At 36.3% G+C, this 22,647-nt stretch overlaps 1 protein-coding gene and 1 long non-coding RNA gene across 4 annotated transcripts; one reads left to right on the top strand and one right to left on the bottom strand.

Moving 5' to 3' along the window:
* Positions 1-4,220: 4,220 nt before the first annotated feature.
* LOC129925911 (uncharacterized) lies at positions 4,221-21,406 on the bottom strand. 3 transcript variants are annotated; one of them, XM_056027467.1, is made up of 12 exons: positions 21,188-21,406; positions 18,623-18,882; positions 17,338-17,535; positions 16,579-16,743; positions 15,886-16,048; positions 9,209-9,309; positions 8,027-8,192; positions 7,539-7,595; positions 6,410-6,540; positions 6,133-6,259; positions 5,875-5,933; positions 4,221-5,315 (listed from the first exon to the last, which is right to left on the bottom strand). In XM_056027467.1, exons 1-12 carry the CDS (start codon positions 21,201-21,203, stop codon positions 5,040-5,042), a joined length of 1,719 nt encoding a protein of 572 aa, XP_055883442.1. In that variant the 5' UTR covers positions 21,204-21,406; the 3' UTR covers positions 4,221-5,039. The 3 variants fall into 3 exon arrangements, with proteins under 3 accessions (XP_055883442.1, XP_055883443.1, XP_055883444.1); XM_056027468.1 differs by lacking the exon at positions 21,188-21,406 and adding an exon at positions 20,952-21,108; XM_056027469.1 differs by lacking the exon at positions 21,188-21,406 and adding an exon at positions 20,948-21,107.
* On the top strand, positions 9,644-11,181 carry LOC129925912 (uncharacterized). The gene is made up of 2 exons (XR_008777682.1): positions 9,644-10,200; positions 10,810-11,181. It is a non-coding gene; the product is annotated as an uncharacterized LOC129925912 (long non-coding RNA).
* Positions 21,407-22,647: the final 1,241 nt, after the last annotated feature.

Here is a 22,647-nt window from a genome sequence, read left to right as displayed (position 1 = left end):
ACTGTTTTCGGAACTTCCCTCAGAAGTGACTCCAGTTCGGAGCGCACACGAATCATTCTCTCTCCGTTTATCAAAGTCTCGGTAACAGCGTTGACCAGTCTTGAAAGGAGTGTTAATAAGTCTTTTGTAGCCATGCTGATCAGTCTTGGTAGTCATGCTGATCAGTCGTGGTAGTCATGCTGATCAGTCTTGGTAGCCATGCTGATCAGTCTTGGTAGCCATGCTGATCAGTCTTGGTAGTCATGCTGATCAGTCTTGGTAGCCATGCTGATCAGTCTTGGTAGTCTTATTTCCACTTTCTACATCAAACAAATTTAATTAATAACCACTAAATAATTGGGGTTTTTTAATGACTCGTTTATTTATGGACAATGAGTAATTGTGCAAAGTTTCAACTTGATCCGAGAATGATGGGAAGGGAGTAATAATAAGTTAATGTGCAGCCTACCAATAAGACAGACAGACGGAGTGAGTTGATATGTAAATTAGGCTATACCGGTACTTCTCTTACACTAGTTCATACTTTCTGATGGGCAGAATGATCTAAGTTGGCCAAATGGCACTCTCATAGCCCTTGGTCACAGAGAAAGGTGAGATTTACACCATTAACAAAATAAATCAATTCTATTACAATCGATGACAAACTTTTTATTTTAATTTCCTCATGGGAAATGTGGCTATGTAAAGAAATAGTAACATCTACATAGGGAACTATTAGCAAGAATAATAATCGATAGACTTTCGAACTTAAACGTACTATATACAATCACTTTATTGCAAACAGTAGATATGCAATGTCTTTTGTATTTGATGATATATATCAATGGTATACTGCATAAAAATATAATAATAATGCTCTTCAATACAGCTGATTTAAGCAAACCCAGTATAATGAAATCCTATTTCCATATACTGCAAACTTGCCTCAACGTAGGTACACTATTTCCCCCCATACGTTAGGACAAATGAATACAAGTGCTCTTTCTGTAGTAGAACCATTTGAGTATGACCTGGTTACCTAAATAAGCCAGGAAAATAGTTAACTAGTTTTTAAGTCTAACAAGCAAGACTAGATAAACTCATGGATACTCACAACTCATTGAATTAAAATGTCTTTTTGAAGCAACATCTGTGATTTATAAACATGTTATCTATAGCTATGGTAGGCATCATCAGTTTGGTGAGCTATCCAACATAACTTTTCATAACTAAAATTTTTACCTTCTAAACTTTGACTCAGGTAATCGTGCATTATATTAATCATTACAATACTATTATTGCCTTGATGTTCAAGATGAGAAAGCAGAAATAGAAAATTCATTGACTTTCTAGATCTGATAGACAAAAAACATTAAAACTGTTGGTAGTTTTGAAATCACTATTTACATTAGGGGTGCACCGGATAGTCCCTCAGGCTCCGGCTTCTGCCGAATATCCGGCATTTTTTACTATCCGGTGCTATTCGGCTCCGGTCGAATATCACTACCGGATAGTAAACCGGATAGTAAAAAGTACATAATTTAATATGCATAAAGTGGACCTAGTTCCATTACTGTCTGTTATAGAATGTATTAATGTTTATATGAAAACAAAATAATGTGCTTAAAAATAGAGCCATTATGAATATGCACCAAACATCGTTTATTATAAAGACAAGGCGTGTTAATAACTTAATATAAATAGAGATGAAACTTTACATCATAAATGCGCTTTACATACAGAGCAGCAATGGCTGGCACTTTTTTTCAATTTGTCTTGACCTTTGAGTAAGTTAGTTAACATGTTAAAATGCTACATTCCTTGACTACGTCATGCTGACCAGACGTCTGTCTAGCTGTGCGGGTATATCTCCAGAGGTAGAGATGAATAACTCCCACCCCCTTTTATTTGTTTAGTCCATCACATTGAGTTTTTTATGGGTGGGTAACCACAAGTTAAATACGATGGACGTAGGTTTAATGTCAGCGTATTGACACTCTCTAGTGGTCACACCTCTAATGTAACCAGGTATATTTCTAGATGAACAACTCCCTTCCCCTTTTATTTGTTTAGCCCATCACATTGAGTTCATTGATTGACAGGTGACCCCAAGTCAAATACGATGGACGTAAGCACTCTCTAGAGGTCACACGAGGGAACTAGGTTTGTTATTGGGGGGGGGGGTGGACTAGACTTTACATTATAAATTCGTATTACATACGTAGCAGCGATGTCTGGCACATTTTAAAAGCTTGTCTTGACCTTTGAGTGGTCTTGTATTCCTTAACTACGTCACGCTGATAATCTGTCTAGATGTGCGAGTATATCTCCAGAGGTAGAGATGAGCACCACCACCTCCTTTTGTTTGTTTAGTCCATAACATTGAGTTCACGGATAGGCAGCTGACCACATTAAGCCAGATGTCAACGTGTTGACACTTTCTAGAGGTCACATCTTATGAGGGAACTGAGTTTGTTTACTTGGAGTAGAATTTTTATTAGGGGCGGGACTACAAGCCAAATCTCTATAAGGTTAATCTGGTATGAGTTTGTTTATTATGAGATAGGTTGTCAATCAAGGGTCTGGACCACAAACCAAATTGTTAAGACATATTGACACTGTCTAGAGGTCACTAGATGATGACACTAAGTTTGTTTACTTGGAGAGAAATGTCAATTAGGGCGCTGAACTACAGGACACATCCCTACAAGTATTTTGTTACACAAGCCACGGGTATTAAAGTGGCTTGTAAGGGCCTTTAGTAAATTGGACAACAATAATAATGGCTGATAAAAAGTCATCACTTATATGGCGTTACTTTAATGTCAAAACAATGGACAACTCTAAAGCAGTTTGCAATGCTTGTAAAATAGTAATGTCACGTGGTAAACCAGGCAAACCTAAAGACTTCTCAACCACCACTATGATTAGTCATCTACGCTCGAAACACCCAGACTTATTCAACAAAATGACTGCATTGAAATCAGCATCAAGTAATATCACTGCCTGTGCCAGTACGTCTACGAGCTCCAGTGATTCGTCAAGCCTCACACACAAGCAGCAACCAGGGATTAAAGAGGTCTTAGACAAAGCTAAATTGTGGGATATTAATAGTGATAATGCTAAACGCATTCACTTGGCCATAGCAAAGATGATTGCAACTGACATGGAACCTTACCAAGTAGTTGAGAAGCCTGGATTTATTGGACTTTTACAAGTACTGGAGAAAAGATACACTGTGCCTAGTCGCAAATATTTTACAGAACGTGTTATTCCAGATATCTACGACAATATTTCCTCAAAGCTTCGTGAAATGCTATCTGATGCTAAAAGCATCGCTTTCTCAACGGACACTTGGACAGCTGATAATACCACCGAATCATATTTTGGTTTAACTGCCCATTGGTTGAATGAGTCATTTGACCGAAGCAGCTATGTTTTGCATTGTACAAAATTTAATGGCCAGCATACGGCTGCAAATTTGCTGTACTTAAGATATTTACTAAGCCATTATCTGTATTAGATACAAACCAGAAGCGGTTTGTGGCTTTTAAAACACGAGCCTAATGACAAGTTGATGGTGTCAAATACATGAACACAAACATCTACCCACTATACAACTTAGATTGTACTTAAGAAAGATTTACGCTATAAAACCAAGAGTGAACTTTACCTTTGAAAGATTTACATTAGTTACATATATGTTTATATATTCTGCATGAGTTATCCCACATTCTACTTTACAATACATACGCACACACCATCTCATGTTACAAAGATTAGTTTATGATAAGCATATCTGTAAAAAAAAATGCTGTTCATTTTAATTTATCAATCAGTGATAGAGTTTAAAGTAAGAATGTAAATAACAAAATAATATGAATATAGGTATGTTATATAGAAGATTTGCAAAAACTTCAGTAAAACGAGCTGTTTGAGTCATGTAGGTATCCGGCTCCGGCCGAATATCTAATTGTACTATCCGGTTATATCCGGCTCCTGCCAGATATCAAAAAGTACTATTCGGTGCACCCTTAATTTACATAGTGTTAATACAAACAACTTCACACATTATTATTTATTTTATTTTTATTGATTAAATATTGATTAAAATTGAGGTAAAGACTAAACAATGATATCAAGTGAATGAAAAACAAAACCAGGCCAAGAAAAAAAGTTAAATTAGAAAGAGATATAAGTACAATAGTGACTGACTAATATAAGGTACAGAAGTGACAGACTAGATTACATTTCTTTTATTTCATAAGGCAAGTCATAAAGAACATATTGTTTTGATTCATCTACTGTACAAATAAGGTGCAAGAAACTAAAATACAAAGACAATAGTTCCATTAACATTTCTTTAAATGGGGTAGAGCTAGAAACAATACAAGGTGAGCAATTGAAAATATCACATCAAAATATGACACTTTTATTTATTTTTACAAATATTTTGAAAGACAAAGCAAGTTTTTTTTTTACAATTAAGAATGACATACAAAAATAGAATACAAATTGAAAGTAAGAAGCTAAAAAAAAATATAGTTAAAAAGTATCAAAATAAAGTTTTACAAAATAAAAACTAGAGATTTTTTATTTTGGAACTCCCAGAATATCATTAAGACAAATTCTCTTCATAAAATAATGTTACAATGTTTAGGCTATGCATTACAAAATTTTATAGATCTAATAATATTTTAAATTATACATAAAATAATATATATATATACATAAATACACATAAAATAATTTATAATGCAATAATGAATAAATTAAATCTCCTTACGGTTAATATAGCAGCTTGTGACACATATCACTTCATAAATGCCAATAATGGATGGCTGCCTGGTCGTGCGGTTTGCTCGCTGGACTGTCGTTCGGATTTATCGACGGTCGAGGGTTCAAACCCTGCCCGCTCCCATCCCCCGTCGTCCTGCGGGAGGTTTGGACTAGGAAGTAAACTATCTTCAACTCTGAAGGAACATCCGAATTATGTAAAACAAAACATTTTACATGAGAATTTTAAGGGTTTTGCCTTTTGATTTTATTGGTAATCATTGTTAAAACTTAGATTGTCTTGTAGATCGTCTAGTGGCACTAGAGACATTGCTTGTAGAGGATTTACAACTTCTGTCATCCAATACTAACGTTTGAGGAGAAACTGTGGCACAGGGTGACGTGCTATTCAATGCCCTGACCAGACGACTGTTTTTTTCGGCTATCTGATGCATATGGTACACAGTCTTAGAAAAACTTTTGGCAGATTCCACACGTGTGACTGGGCTAATGCTGGGACTGTTAGTCTGTTTCCTGGGACGTAAATTGTAGGGCGATCCCTAAGGAGGAAAAGAAGATATCAACATTTGAGAATGAGATGGTCCAAAGAAAATAAACAAAAGGTAAAAAAAAACTCTTAAGTGTTATGAAATGTGTTTGCGTGTTTCTAATGAAATCAGGATTAAAAATCATGGAAGATAAACTCAGTGCGCGATGGTCCAATCTCTTTTGTAGACCAGTAGAGGTCTGATGTATCTGGAAGAAAGTTCCTGTGCTTCCTTTAGGCACTCAACCAACAAAACTCTGCCCAATCGGGATTTAAACTGGACCCCCTTTGTAAGATGGCCAAGTTTCCCTTTCAGACCTTGCGATCTTTAGGGATGTAAAGGTCATCTCTTTCTGTAGTACACAGTTAATGAAGGTGTCGTGTGGCCAGCACAATAACCAACCCCTTTTACTTAAAAAAAACCCTGGTTGGTTGATGTTTATGAGTGCACAACCAGAATTCTTGCTAATGTAAATGGCTTTTAACATAGAAAAATGGCCAGCTTAAGCTTATGAGGTCCATGTTACATATAAAAAGCAGGGCCCGTGTTACATATACAAACCAGAACTTACTGAATTTGTTGTTTGAGTTACAGGAACACTCAATGGTGAAGGCTTGAAATCTATGTACTCTGTAAACAAATATCACTATGTTAAATATACTTATACCATGTTATAAAACTAACATAAAGCATAGTTTCTATAAAACATTTCATAGATCACGAGTTTTCATAAAAAACTTAAATAAAACTTTTCATAAATGAAATGAAAACATCAAATGGTTTTCCTTTTACTTTAAATCTGTACATCATTACACCCAGTGCAACTTACCCAGTGAAGTGTTAGCTTTATCCAACCAAGAAAGAATCTTTTCATGAGGATCTGTCAGGGAAGTGTCTTTCTGAAGTTCAGACAGCTCGATCAACAACGAGGCCTTCTCTTTTTCCAAGTGCTCAGACTAAATGGCAACGATAAGTAATCCATTACAAATGTGAGAAAATTAGACCACAGGTTATTATATACATTAAATATTTGTAACATGTCAGATGTTGAGAAATTGTTAGTGTCTTTGTTTTGCCTAGATCAGGTTAAATACTAATATCCTTACATCTTGTAATGTCAGCCAACTAGCCAGCTCATCATTATCTTTTCTATTCTCCGGGAGAATGAAAGTCTTGTCAGAATCATCACTGTCATCTTCATCAGAGACATCACTTGTATAATCACTGTCTGTAGAATCTGTCAAGATAAATGCATTAAATAGTTTGAAACTTTATCATTTTAGAACTATATTATTTATCTATTATTAACAAGATCTGATAAAAACATGAACAAGATAGATTTAAAAAAAAAAGAGCTAGTGAAAGCAGAGAATTGTTACAAAATACACATAAAAAAAAATAATTGAAATGGTTATTTATACAATTATAATATTGTTATAACTCTGGTGGAGTGGAAAGGTGTAGTAGTGTGTATGTAGTCAGCCGACAAATCACTCAAGGCAAACGCAAGATAAGCAGTCAACCATGATGAGTGGAGATGGTCCACAGTGACAACTGGTGAAGTTTCAAGAAACATTTAAAGTGAACGCTACTCATGCAAGTCACATTGGATGTGGTAATGTGATTAACCAGAACGGTTGAGTGACGTTTCATTTTTTTTTTTATGGAAGGTCAGAGGGGACCCTATATAAAGAGCAGTGATGTCACAGTCAAGGCTGGTTGACTACAACACAGTTCAGTGTGGTTTAGAGGTGTGGTTCTGTATGGTGTATTACAATGGTTTGGTGCGGAGTAGTGTCAAGACACATTGTGAGTATGAGACAAAGTCTTGGTGCTGATCTAGATGATCATGTCTGACAAAATGAGCCCAGTGTGTGAAGTCAGTTTTGGAACAGTTGGTCCCAACGCAAGTTCAAGACAAGGAAGAGAGGCCAGTGGAGTTTGATACAGCAGTTTAAGAGTTGATACGGCGGTACGGTTGTTAACTGTGAAATATTTGTACAGTAAGTGTTACGTGTGGCCAATTGTCCTACAGTATTGGCTGTGATTTATCGGACTGTAATGTTATTTTGGAGCCCTGAGTTGTCAAGTTGTTTGAATTGGTGGTGTTGTGAGGAGCAGTTTGCAGAGAGCCTGGATAGTGAGACTGTTACAGTATTCCACTTTAATCTCATTAAATATAAGGGTACATGATGTTGAACAGGTTTTAGTTTTTATTCTAAACTTCCGTCATACCTTCAGTGTGCCTGTTAACTGTGCTTGTTTGTTCAGGTTTTGGTGGCACAGGTTGACCTAATGAGTAAGAAAAAAAAAAGGATAAAAAGTGCCAATGGAACAGATGGCATGACATGGTGATAAAGTCTGGGTCATGACCATGGCCTGGTTTCAAAACTTATTCAACGGAGCCTCTTGTCTGGTCTCTCATGTAGCAGACAACATTGTAATGTCTTCAGACCAATATGAATGACATGAACTTGTTTGTCATTATGAAAATGCAATGAGAAATTAATTGATGAAAAAATATGTTGTGTATAATAATAAAAATGTTCAAAGTAGGGAAAACTGGTTTAAACAAATTATTTTTAAAAATTAATTTAACTTTTTGAACTTTTAACCTCTTCATTATGTAAGAACAATTAATTTATCCAAGCAAGACATAGCTGATTGCTAAAACTAATGTTGAAAAAAGAAACATGTTAGACAGCCATGGGTGATTTGCTAACCTGTGAAAAGTTTCTTCAAGTCTGAGTTTTGTTTTCTGATTTCCACCAACAGCTGATTGTTAAGAGCATTAATGTCCTTGTACAGGTAGGCACATAAGAGCCAGCTGATGATGGCTACTGCCATAGAGATGCGACGACACATCTTCTGGAGCCAGTATAGAAACTCCTGGTAAGAATAAAAAATATTTCAGGTAATGTGAAGAAACAAGTCCCTTTATGTTTAAAGGGACTTTTAATAGTGAAGCATTTCAACATAACATATTTACATGGCAAACGTTATATACAGATACCCAACTTTACTAGCTGACTTCCTCTCTTCTTGTTTACACACTCGTCACTTCCCGTAAGTCCCCTAACTCTCCAATACCCAACACTTGACAGTGTGTCACGGTTGACCACACACAGTAACCGTGTTACAACAGGTAACAATATTCACCTGTCTGTTTGTGTTGTTCACAAGTGTAGTCATAATTAGTATTGTTGCTTATTATATGAAAAATTCCAGTCAGCACTATATGGTGGTGCTTAGATACAAGTTTCCTTGATAAAGAATGGTCAAACAGATTGAAGTTAGGACATAGGTAAAATAACATCACCAATCACTCAAAGATTGCAAAGTTAGGACTTGTTTTTACCAGCTTACATTAAAAAGATGAAGCAGATGGGCATGGGGTGGGGACAGTTAAGACACATCCAGAACCAAGATACTGGTAGCTATGCCCCAGATGGGATCACAGGCAGAGATGAGATCTGTATTAGTGAACATAGTTACAAAAACTGTTGAGTATATGTAGTCAAGTGATAGAAAGTAAGATGGCAGGGAAAATACTCAGAAGACAAAAAAAATGAAAAGGTAGGATTGTGATCAGCCAAGTTCTCTTCAATATTGAGTTGCTTATATTGGAACGTGTCACCACTATATTGAGCTTTCATATTTTAAAAGTTTCAAAATATAAAACAAACTTCTTGAAAAAGCAGAGGGGGAAAAAAAACTGAAGCCTATTTTATAATTAGCATACAAAACTTAATTTTACAGAACAATCAATTCAGCTAAGGAATTCTCTAACTAACATTGGCTACAGCTCAGCTCAGTTTTGAACTAGAGCTACTGATTTTTAGATGTATCTCATTTTAAAATATCTTAGCTATGACATTTTTGTGCACTGGAAAAATTAAGCTTACATTATCTCCACTTGTAGAGTAGACATTGTTGATCCATCTCATTATTGTCTGTTCTGTTAGCACATTCAACGTCATGATAAGGAACAGCCAAACTCTGGAGCCTGTTATAAGAGAGAAGGTGAAAGCAATGAAGTCTCAAGGAGTAAATGATGAAATAAATGTTTTATAATTCTTAAAGCCCCTTTTTATACCCTGAACACATGATAACTTCGGGATGTGTCACAATGTATTTCTTTTTTATAAAGAGATAAATCTTGCTGGTGTGAGCGTGCGACCCCAGGTCTATTTGTTATCTATTTTTATCTGTATTTCGATCTGGTTACTTTATATAGGCCAGGCTAGAATAATTTAATTTAGTGTCTTTTCTTCCTGCATAGGTCAGTGCTGTGTGTTTGTAGTTTCCGCTATTTATAACTTCTGGTAGTTTTAGTCTTTTTCTGTTATTTGTGTTTTACTTGTAGAGGAAAAGTAGTTTTAAAAATAGTTAACTAGCCTTAGAGTTGTTGGCACTGTTTCCATTTTTTTGTCCCTGATTAGTTCTATGTATTTTTGTCTTTAGCGCTTAGGTTAGGTTAGTAGTTATTTTCTAATTTCAGTCTAAGTGTAAGTCTAGAAGCTGTATAGGGTCCCTGTACGAGTTTAGAACATAAATATCTTTCTTCTTCCTTTTTGTATTTTTGTAAGATTTAAATTTTAAGGTTCTCTTTTTTATGCTGTTTAATTTGGTATATAATGTTGTGTAGTCCGTGTCTTTAGTAATTTTCTAGATTTTATTATAGCGTACGGCTAGGTACAAATTAGGGGAATTAGTAGTCCAGTTTAGTTTTAGGTAATTAGCGTGACGTCATGCTCTCCGATATGTTCGCGCTGACCAGTTATAGCTAGCTCCGGAACCACGTTGAGCTCTCTTTTGTCTTGACCAGTGGTCAGTGCCGACAGTAGTGCCGGTGTAGAGTTAATTGTGTGTAGTGTAATTTCAGCTGGGACTGCCTGTAAGTCGAGAGAATGTTTTATTTCTTTTTCTTTTTATTTTATTAGCTTAGATTTATATTGATTATTTCTAGATTAATTGTTATAATCTAGATTTGGATGGATTGGGGCAGCACCCCAGTTCTGTCTAATTTCATTGGCCATTTTCTAGACTGTGCCGGAAACTCATTAACCTGGGTGGCTTAACCTGCAGCCATCTTGAATTAATACATATATATTTTTTTTTATTTCTTTATTTTATTTGTACATTTTTTATTATCTTATATTCTTATGTATGTTTATTTTTATTAGTGATTTTTTTGGTAGTTTCTGAAGCGTAGTTGGCAGATAATATTATTTTTAATTTTGTTGTACTTTTATGTACAAGATGGCGGCTGGCATAAGCCGGCTCATTAACCTAGATCTAATGTTATCTAGATCTGTTTATTGTCTAACCAGCCTGTGTGGGTTGTGGCGTAGACTTGGCCTAAATTCTGTGGCTTTTACTAGCTACATGGAGGCTAATTACTAATATGTAATTACCTCATGTCTCTAGGTCGGTTTGTGTACTAGACTAGGTCTAGTCTAGCTTTTTACTATTTTTTAACGTTTTTTTGTATTGATTTTTGCAGGCTATCCTTACTGTTGTTAGTCTACTGCCTGTAGGCTGTTGTTAGTCTACTGCCTGTAGGCTGTTGTTAGTCTACTGCCTGTAGGCTGTTGTGAGTCTACTGCCATTAGACTGCCATTAGTCTGCCATTAGTCTGCCATCGCCTCCTTGTACCTTTTTTTTGTTATATTTTATTAATTCTAAGCTTAGGTCTAGGGTAGTAATTGTAGTGATTTAGTTAGATAGTTGGTTTGGTTCGTCTGTTAGTGTTTGTAGATTTAGAGGGTTTTAGTTAGATGCTGAGTTCAGTTGTAGTGTCAGTGTAGCTCTATATGTTATATTTTATTATTGATTTATTTGTGTATGTAAATAAAGTTTCTTTTTGTTTTATTTACCCTAAAGTAAAAGTTTCGTTATTGCTTTCTTTTAGTTAGCTAGATTAGTTTAGTTTAGTTCAATTGTGCTGTCTGGTTGCTTAGGCGACTCTAGCCCCTTGGTCGCAGACCGAGGTGCACAGATTGGGCCCACCCAGTAGAGCTACCACCTGCCTACTGTTACAAATGAATTTAATGTTGAGCAGCAGAAGAGAATAGGCCACCACACTCGCGCCTGCCTGACCTGCTCACACTGGCATTTTGGTATGTGTAATATACTAAGTCAATTCATAACCTTAGAAACAAGGCTTTATTTCAATAAAACACGACTGATACACACAATAACACAGTACAGACTGGTCACGATTCACAGACTACGATAATGCGAACACGATTACAAATACTAGCACGATTACAAGCACGGGTAACACACAAGTTCATTTAACGATCACTCCATTCACCCCTCCTTTATTTCTTTCTTGGTCTTAGGTTATAACCATGCGTATGAAGGGAAGGATCCGGCGGTATCTCTGGCGTAGACTTTTCTCCTTGCATGTCGAAACTGTCCTGTACGGGACTCGAGTCAATATTGGCCTCAGGCATTGGGTGGCTCCCCTGTGAGTCACTGATGACTTCTGGCTGGTTGTACATCATTGGGGTGGAACTCTGTGAATTACTGATAGTTTCAGGCCCGTAGCGACTCCCTGGTGAGAGATCCAAAGAGTCACCGACCTCTTGAGGCAGAATACCGTTCTCTGGTTCGAAATAGTCGTTCGTGGAACTTTCCTTTGGCGCCAGGTGCCTAAACGACACTGTCTCATCCCGGCCGTTTGGAAATCGTATATGGGCGTACTGTGGGTTGCAGCTAATAAGTTCAACCTCTTGTACCAATGGGTCAAATTTTGAAGATCTTACAGGGGATTTTAGTAATACTTTGCCTGGGTTCTGTAGCCAAGTAGGCAAGGATGTTCCCGTTGGCGATCTTCTGTTGAATTTGAAGATCCGTTCGTGTGGAGTTTCATTAGTAGAAGTACACAGTAATGATCGAATTGAGTGAAGTGCCTGGGGCAACACAGATTCCCACTGTGATAGTTCCAACTTCCCTGAGTCCAATGCTAATAAAATAGCCTGCCACAATGTTTTATTCAGCTTTTCTATTTGCCCATTTCCTTTGGCATTATAGGGCGTTGTCCTGCTAGTGGCTATGCCCTTAGAATGTAGATATTCTGTAGTTTCTGTGGACATAAATGATGTGCCACGATCAGAGTGGATGTAACTGGGTGTTCCAAAGAGGAAAAATAACTGGTCGAAGCACTTTATTACTGTCTTAGATGTCATATCAGGACAGGGAAAAGCGAATGGAAACCGCGAATATTCGTCAATCATTGTTAACAAATACTTGTTGCGAGTAGCTGATGGCAAAGGACCTTTAAAGTCAACACTTATTCTTTCAAACGGCTGTGTGGCCTTGATGAGCGTACCTGCAAATTCCTTATAGAATTGCGGTTTAATTCTATTGCAGGTTCTGCATTGTTGAATGGTCTGTCTGACCTCTTCAACCGAGAAGGGTAAGTTCTTTGACCTGACATAATGTAGAAGTCTAGTGACACCTGGATGACACAGGTAGTCATGGTACGTCTTCAGGCTACTTTGTTTCGTCATGGTTGCACAGTGCCCTCTAGACAAGGTGTCTGCTGCTGTGTTGGCGTTCCCAGGTCTATACTGTATATCAAACTTGAAGCTTGCTAGTTCCAATTTCCACCTTTGTATCTTATCGTTTTTAATTTTCTTGTCATGAGTGTCTTTAAATATGTATGAAATGGACCGCTGGTCTGTAATAAGGGTAAAATGATTGCCACACAAATAATGCTTCCATTTGCGTATGGCTTCAATTATTGCAGTGGCTTCTTTCTCTATGGCAGATTGATGCCTTTCAGTAGGTGAAAGAGTTCTAGAGAAGAATGCAATAGGTCTTCCCTCCTGATTTAAAGTGGCAGCTACTGCGATGTCAGAAGCGTCAGTTTCCACAATTAGAGGATGGTCATACTTTATGGTGAAAATTGCTGCTTTCTGCAATTCTTCTTTCAAGTCTTCCAACGCTGTTTTTACTTCTGTAGGTACAGGAAAAATTTGATTTTTCATTATAGGATACATTTTGTCGGAGAAATTTGGTATCCAGTGAGCATAATATGCCAAAAGTCCTACAATCCTTTTCTGAGACTTCAGATCTTTTGGAGGTGGCAAATCTCGCAGAGCTTGAAATCTATCAGGGTCCGGCTTCAAATGCCCTTTGGATATTTCATATCCAAGCAGCTTTACCTTCTTAGTAGCAAATACACTTTTACTTTCGTTGAAAGTTATTCCGTATTCCAGAGCTACCTTCTGAAAATGCAACAGATTTTTGTTATGGGAGTCTACATCTGTACCACATATTGTTACATTGTCGACATAGGCAAACGTGTCAGACAACTTTTCTTTTTCTATAATAGTGTCTATGGTTTTCTGGAAGCAAGCTACACCGTTAGTGACCCCAAAGGGTATTCTGCAAAACTGGTAGAGTTTACCACAAGCTTCGAAGGCTGTGTATTTCTTTTCGCTCTGTTGGATAGGTATTTGGTGATAAGCACTCTCCAGATCCAATGTGCTAAAGATTTCATACCTGGAAATTTTCTCCACCATTTCATCCACTCTAGGCATGGGGTAAGCGTCCAGGTAAGTAAATCTATTTATAGTTTGGCTATAATCAACGACCATTCGCTTTTTGTGCCGCTCATTGGTCGTGACAAGGACTTGAGCTCTCCAAGGTGATTTGGAAGGTTCAATGATACCGTTTCGTATCAATTTCTCAACTTCAGCTTTAATAAATTGTGTGTCTTGGAAGGAGTAACGACGAGATTTAGTAGCAATAGGTCTGCAATCAGGGGATAAATTTGCAAACAATTGTGGTGCCTCTACCTTAACAGCATTGAGCGAGCAGACATGAAATGCAGGTCGACCACCGTTGAATGGAATTATCAGTTCTTTGTGTAATGCGAGGAAATCTAACCCAAGCACTACATCAGTGCAAAGTTCATCTAGTAACGAAAGTTTGAATTGATTGTAAACTTCCCCTTTGTATTTTAGCGATGCAAACGTGTGGCCTCTTGTGACGCTTGACAGTTGAGATGACGCCATAGAAATTTTGTGCTTTGAACGTGTCACTGACCAATCGTACTCTCTTGGTATGTTTGAAGAAATGTAGCTTTCCCCGCTACCTGTATCAATTAGGGCTTTTAGGTTCACGCCATTTACAGAGATGTGTACTGTTGATTTAGTTAAACCAGGTACAGACGAAGTAGCAATTAGTGATGTTAGATGTGTAGAGTCCTTAATGCAGCTACAATCTTTACAAGATTGTCTTTTAATCTCGTGGCTAGGAGATGTTTTGACTTTTGTTTTGGTTATAGGAGTGTTGCGAGACCTGCAAACCTTCGAAAAATGTCCATTTTTCCCGCACGAATGACACATGCAGTCTTTGGCAGGGCATTTCGCTCTGAGATGCCGACTACCTCCGCAAAAGAAACATTTAGTATTCACTGTTGCGATTGTTTCTGAGTCCACCATTTCTTCGGTTGAGATTGCCGATGACGAAAGAGATGACTCTACCAATTGAGACGGAGTACTAAACGAACTGGATTCTTTTTGGGCCATATCGAGAGTCTTGGCAATATCTAAAGCCATTTTCAAGTCAAGGGATCTTTTCTCAAGTAGCCTCTGTCTAATTACACTCGAACGCATGCCGCTAACAAAGGCATTGCGAATGGCGTCCTCTTCATTTTTGTCAGCACTGACAGCTCGGAACTGACAATCTCTGGCCATCACTCTCAGCTTGTGTACAAATTGATCAAGACTTTGATCGACTTCTTGTTTGCAAGTTGCAAGCAAATGTCTGGCCAATGTTTCATTAGGGGCCTTCACAAATAAATTCTCAAGAATAGATTTTGCTTCTGAGTATTTAGAACAGGTAGAAATATACTGATATAAGGATGGAGACACAAAGTTGCATAGCAGGTCAAACTGTTCGCTTTCACTAGCCCCTACCTTCGTTGAGAATCTGTCAAAACAAGAAATCCAATGTTTCCATGTAACTGAAGCATTAGTTGAACTAGGATCAGCATCCAGTCTATTGGGACGCAAAAACTTGTCCATTTAAGAATGGTTGTATTGAAATAAATTGTAATATACTAAGTCAATTCATAACCTTAGAAACAAGGCTTTATTTCAATAAAACACGACTGATACACACAATAACACAGTACAGACTGGTCACGATTCACAGACTACGATAATGCGAACACGATTACAAATACTAGCACGATTACAAGCACGGGTAACACACAAGTTCATTTAACGATCACTCCAGTATGAAACAAACAAACAAACACGAATGTTGATTGGGCTTTATTTTTAAAAAATCATATTTCAGTCTCAAATGTTTTTAGATCAAATGATGTGGTGTTGATAAGAAAAAATATTTAACATTATTAGATCTCGAACTAGAAAAAATAGGAGAGAGGGTGTGCCCCTTAGGTATACAGGACAGGTTTCGGTACTAAGGTCTGGTAGGGTTAAAATCCTTAAATTATAATACCAAGATTCACTGAAAGTTTAAGACTCTTGCTAACATTAAAGAGGCCTAAGTTTTGCTTTTTTAACGCCTAACACATAATGAACAAATTATTCACCTGCAGTCCTAGGAGTTGAAGATAAGATATAGCAAACAAATATTGAAGCCATGTAGTACACAAGTGAGTAGAATCCAGACACTTCTCCTAGGATAGTGTTTTGGAGCTTGGTCAACTGGTCAAATAAGTCTCCAATAATTTGACGCTGCTCTTTTGTAGATTGCTGGAAATAAAAGTTTTAACAATCAAATCAATGGATCATGCAATGAAATTCTGGTCAAATTTCATTGTAGAGATCATTTAATTTACAGTTCGAATGCTGGATAAATAAATTATTTCGTATATACAATTTAAAATCCATTCAATTTTCAACACATAGCATTTAAGAGGACATTATTTGACAGTCACTTAGTTAACGCTAGAAAATTGTATGGAATGAAAAAAAGGAACAATGAAAATGTAAAAACAACATTAAGCAGTTTAAGCTTTCACTAATTTATAACACTCTAAGTCTTACAAAAATTCTTTTATTACAACAGGGGAGTGCAGAAGAGAGCAAAAATTTGTTGGTATAACGTTTATCTTTCTTGTTGGCTCAGGTGAAATATATAGGCATCATGCTGCAGCCTTTAAACGAGTTTAATTGAAAATAATGGTATTACTAAAAAGGGATGATTATATAGAAGTTGAAATACAATATGCAATGCAATATAGTTAAACCATGTTTTATGATAAAAAAGAACAAGTGCTGACCTTAAGATCTTCAAATAAAAATTTGACGCTATGAGACGAGTTAATTATAATGTCATTTAAACTGTGAGCCTGGTTGATTAGCTCTTCTTGATTTTTCAAACTCTGGTTCTGAGAGGCCAGCATGTCCTTCTGAAGTACTTGGGACGTTTCCAGTTGATCAGCCACCTACAAGAGCAGAAATGAAATTAATAACAAATTACTACAGTTAAGGAATATGCTCAGAAAAAATTAACAAAAACTTTAGTAAGAAATGTAGACATTTTGTTGGACACTATGTTAACAAAAGGTTAGTAAAACTGACCATCTACTTGAAAATGTTGGATATTTGATGAAATGTTTGACAAAATACTGGTGAATAAAACGGTAACTTTCAAACTTTGAAAGTAAACTCTCTCTTGAGACCTTGCTGTCCACAGAGCAGATGATGTAAAGATCATATGTTTCTATGGCAGACAGTTAATGTGGATGCCATTTGGCCAGTCCATTGACAAATAGTCTCTACTTTCCCAACTTAAGTCAAGTACATGGACCCAGGGGAGTCCTAAAAAAAAAATTCAGAATTTCTCAAACTCATTCAAACGTAAGACCCCTCAAACCAAGATCTTTACCATTCAACTACTATACCACCTTTCAATACAAGACACAGAGAATTAAAGCCAAGGGATGCTTCTTAATTCCTATCCATTTACAGTATGATAAATTTTGTAAACGTCTGCTATTGCTTATATAGCAAAAAAGTGCATATTATCTTTGCTATACCTGAGAGCTGGTCACGCTCAACTTGTTGATTGTGTATTCCGTTTCTTCTTGCCAAACTTGAGCTTGCAGGAAATAGCAAATGTTTTGGGTGTGGGTAAAGAAAGTGGTGAAAGAGCTGCGGTCAGCATCATTCATGTTCTGAAGACAGGACTGTATCTCAGAAGTTCCACTGCACTCGTACCTTGTCCGCCCTTGAATCTTTTGAAGAAACAAAATAAAGCCAACAAATCAGACAATGTGGCCAATGAAGAAAAAAAAATAAAAAAAAAAAATGCATAAGCAGTAAAAATTAAAAAAGAAAGTTGACATTCAGAAGAAAAATAAATTTAACAAAAATTTAAATTATGCTACTTTAACAATATTATCAGAAGGTCTATAAAATCAATTAGGGGTAGGCTTGCTGATGCATAAATATATTATTGTTTTTGTTTTTTTAATACATTTTCATATGATTATTTTAATTATGTTTTTGTCACTCAAAGTGATGTAGGCATAGCTAACAATGCTAGTTGGGACAGAAATGGTATTATGGCATGTTCCAAGGTGATGATTATAAAAGTAAAAATAGCTGTTTCGAGAAATATGAATGCAGATGTTGCAAGCTTTATTGCAGACAATTATTTTCAGAAAAGCTATATAATGAAATTAAAAGTGACAGAAGGATTCAAGAGACACTCAGTTCAGTTTTCTCATTAAAATATACTCACATCTTTCCCTTCTTGAATAAAAACATTGAAAAGACTAGAAACATGAGAAGCACAAATATCAATGTCAAAAAAAGAGAGAGTGATGTTTATTATTGTAGAATATATCATTTAGATTTAGAGTAACCTAGAAAGATAATTGTAGTTCAGCTAGGTATAAAGATTTCTTGTCATTGTAATATATGATACGGGTGGGTGACTGTGAGATGCAACCATTAGGAATTTCTGCATGATCAAGGATTGATGTTTTCTAGCTGACCCTTTTGTTATTTGAACAGATGCATGTGAAAAAGTACATGTAAACCAAAAATGTATTTAAAGGCTTGATTTTGTTATAGTTGGTTAGTAAGCGATAGTAGTTAGAATCTATACAGAAAGGTTAGTTAGAATTTGGAGAAAATGTTGAAGACTAGAGAACTGTAGTAATGTATTTTGCATTAATAAACTGTTAAAGAGTTTGACTTGTCTCTGTTGTTATTCAAGAATAAACTAAAGTAGTAAATCATCATCAACAATAAAAGAGTTCGCATCATAACACAGATTTGATTCAATTCTAAATGTTTAGTTTAAAAAGTAATCACCTCTAAAAAGCAGTTGAGATAAGCCAGTGCCAGTCGTGCCTGAACTAAATCAGTGAGATGTTTGCATTCTGAATGTATGAGCATCACAGCCTCTCTCCAGCAGTTGCCGTACTTGGGCATCTCTGATTGGGATTGCATCATATCATATTGTTTTTTACCTTCCTGGTAGCGAGTATGATCGACAGGGGACTGGAAACCCCAAACAACTGCAATGTTCCATGTGAACAAAGTCATCACTAAATAGAAAAGTGCCATTATATCTGTAAATGAAAAGATCAAAGAAAAATGTATTGACAACTGACTTTGAATATAATTATAATAATATACAACAGATGATCTTTACATCATCTGTCCTATATAGGGGTGGCCTTAGCAGTGCAAGGGGCCCTGGGCGAGTGCCATGTGTGTGCGGGGGCCTTAGCTGTAAGGGTAGACTATATATATATACCATACGGACTAATCTGTCTCTAAAGCTGTAACAATAAAAATACAGTATGTCCGCCTCTAAGCTATGTGCCTTATTTTTGCTACATAACATAGAACATTACGTAAGTACGTTATATACTGTATTGTAAATTTTCTTTTTCTGCATTAAAAAGGAAAACACAAGCGCACTACTAATATTATGTCTCCATTCTCACTCTGCTAATTGAAGCCAATAGGACGTTCTAAAAGAACAATTGTGCTATAAGAGTTACAGAGGTCCATACACTTTTGTAGACCTGACTTTTGCGGAGAGGCTATATCACGGGTTTTCAAAAAAAAAAAACAGCTGCGTTTTTTTTTTTAACATGGTGTCAAACATGGTGACACCGGTTTCCCATGGTCGCACGATGTCTATGCACAGTAGCCTATTGGAAAAAAACAACAACTTAATACGTCATCACCAAACTTTCTCGAAGCTGATTAGCCGAAATAAATTAAAAATTAAATTATGGCTTTTATATAGTGCTACTTTCATGCTTATAGCATGCTCAGAGTACTTTGGTTCAGTCTCAGTCGTGGACCTGTGGGGGGTATCTAGGAGAAGGTTTTTCCGTGCTGCCTTTAAGCGCTCAGTAAACACAACTCTGCCCGAGTCGGGTGTTGAACCTCGAGCCCCCTTTATAGGTAGCCAAGCCAAGCTAAGTTCAAGGGCACTTAGCCTCTCACAAAACAGCTGTACAAGCACATTAACTGGTTCAATACAGGCTAGGTTACAGTACCAAATAAGGAATCCTTCTTATACACCATCAACCTTTTTTTTTCCATTGCAGACTAAATTAACAGTATATTTAATGTTTACGTCTTTATGTACACCAATTCTTTCTATATTGTAATGTGACATAACAGTGCTGCATGACACTTTAAAAAATTACTGAACATTTAATGAGTTTATAAAAGGAACAGCATGTAAAAGTTATTAATGAAATGGGAAATGGTTATCTATAGGTTTTAAGTGTTAGGGGATGTCCTGTGATACTCAAAACAATTTCTAATAATAATAATAATAATATAATATTATACCTATAAATAGTATAAAATATATTATAAAAAATTAGTATAATCTAGAGAAATCTAGATCTATAATGATAGATCTAGAAAAAAATCCCAATCTAGTTACTCTAGTGTAGAGATTAGATTGAGTCTAGAGAATTAATTATAGTTATAGGAATCTAGAAATAGAACGTAGAAATCTAGCTCGAGTCTAGTGAGACTCTAGTGCCTCTAGTTACACTCTAGACTCTATATATATATATTAGTAGTATATAAAGTATATATCATATTAACTTAACACTCTATTCTATATAGATACTAATTACTAATAATATACTTAGTACAGTCTATAGATCTATCTAGATTTACTATTTAGATCTAGAATTCTAGATTTAATAAATTATAAATCTAATAAGTAATATAAATAATATTAATAATTTAATAAGTAAATAAGACCAAAGACTTGAAAGACGACAAAGATTAAAATTAATGATATCATAGTCATAGTGTATTATTATAATATTATTAATATTATAATAATTATGTATACATACTAAGTTAGTAAGTATGATCATATGATCTAGATTATCTAGATTTTTTAAATAAAGATTAGTAGAGTCTAGTCAATGAATCTACTCTACTTTCTACTAGCTAGCAGCTAGATCTAGATATTATATATACTAATCTAACTACTTAACTTAGACCTAGGACTCAAGTCTAGACTAGACTAGATTCTTAGTAATCTTAGTGACTAAGTTAGTCTTAGTACTCTCTTACTCTTAGTGATTCTAAGTGACACTAAGTCTAATACTAATGAGTATCTAGCTTGAGTAAAGTCTGTAAACACACCCACTTTTCACTACTTTGTGACTGGCTACGTAGATTCTAGATCTAGGTACTATTCTACTCTATCTATTCTAGGTCTAGAGTCTAGACTAGGCGTAGAGCGTCGACTGATACTGAGCAGTACTATTGTTGATTATTTTGAATTTCTTTGTTTCGTTAACGTCAGAATATTTGGATTTTTTAAACAGCTAGACTAGATTTATAAAATTATTTGTAACTCCCCCCCCCCTTTTTTTTTTTTACCTGATTCTAGATTCATGATCTAGATATTTGGATGCAGATCTAGAATAGATGCTATATATTCTATTATAGGCCTACTCATAAATCTACATCTACACAAATTAAGATTTATTTTAAATCTACTATGAAATAGTGCTAGATCTAGCTTCTTGAGAAGTGGATCTTTTGTTGATTAATCTGGGTATTTTTTCCTTCCCACTATTTCCCCAGCGACAAGTTCAGACATGAATTTAAAACGCTTCTATGTATACTACATCTAGGCTATATCTAGATTATAGAGTCCACCTATTCAGGGAAAATCCGCTTCTCTGATCATCGTGACCTAATGAAGGGGACATATTGTCGTAGATGCAAGACCGTCGTTACAAGTTTACAACCATAGACCAGACCTGATTTATAGTAATTTATACTATATGACATGTCCCGAGAGCAAAAGCGGGACGTATGGCAATAATAAGACCCCCCCCCCTCCCAGCCCCCACCAAAAAAAAAAAAAAAAAAAGCAATGGTGCTCATCGGTATATATATAGACTACTATAGACTATGTGATTAGAATAGCGTATTTTAAAAATGAAAAAGGGTATAAAAATTGGTTCCAACATAACACCCGCTGATAGTCTGGCATTTTGTGAAGCTGTTGCTCTAAAACCTTTCATGGACGCATAAATCTCCTTGTAAAGTCTAAGTATTCTTGTGAATGTTTACGTGATCGTCTTTTAAATGCATAAAAAAATGTTCACTCAGGGCTCGAGGCCTCAAGGGGACTATTTCAACTTATACTACCACATCTGTCAAGTACGATTTCTTTTTCTTTTTCAAGATACCAAACAAATAATTATAGGCCTATAATCATCGTGACATCGTGGTTCGATGATGACCACTTTGTCATCCAGGGGGCTGAGGGCTTTGCACTGGGGTTTTATGCCTCCTCATGTGGCTGGTGAGACCTATGGGAGCCCGGAATGTTCGGCCGCACACTGGGCAGGTTATTCCAGATGGAGCTAGTGTCGTTTGTCTTGCTTTTCTTTTCTGGCGTTTTTCTTCTGCCAGCGTTGTTCTTTTTTCCTCAACAACCTGTGCGCCAGTTTTCACAGCGCGACGCCATGCTCTGTCATGTGCCTCTGTCTCCCAGGTGGCTGGGTCTATGCTGAACGCCTTCAGAGAAGCTTTGAGGGTGTCCCTGAAGCGCTTTCTTTGCCCACCTTGCGAGCGCTTTCCTTCGCTTAGTTGGCCATACAAGAGTCTTTTAGGGATGCAGTGGTCTTCCATTCTGTAGACGTGACCTGCCCATCGCAGCTGGGACTGCATCAGGATTGTGTGGATACTTTGCAGACACGCTCTTCGAAGGACTTTTGTATCTGGTATTTTGTCTTGCCATTTGACATTTAGTATTTTTCTCAGACATGTCATGTAGAAGTGGTTCAGTTTCTTTGCATGTTTACTGTACACTGTCCATGTTTCTG

This window comes from Biomphalaria glabrata, chromosome 4 (assembly GCF_947242115.1).
Source record: "Biomphalaria glabrata chromosome 4, xgBioGlab47.1, whole genome shotgun sequence".
NCBI lineage: Eukaryota > Metazoa > Mollusca > Gastropoda > Planorbidae > Biomphalaria > Biomphalaria glabrata.
The sequence above is the reverse complement of the archived record's forward strand: the minus strand, read 5'-3'. Positions and strand labels throughout refer to the sequence as shown.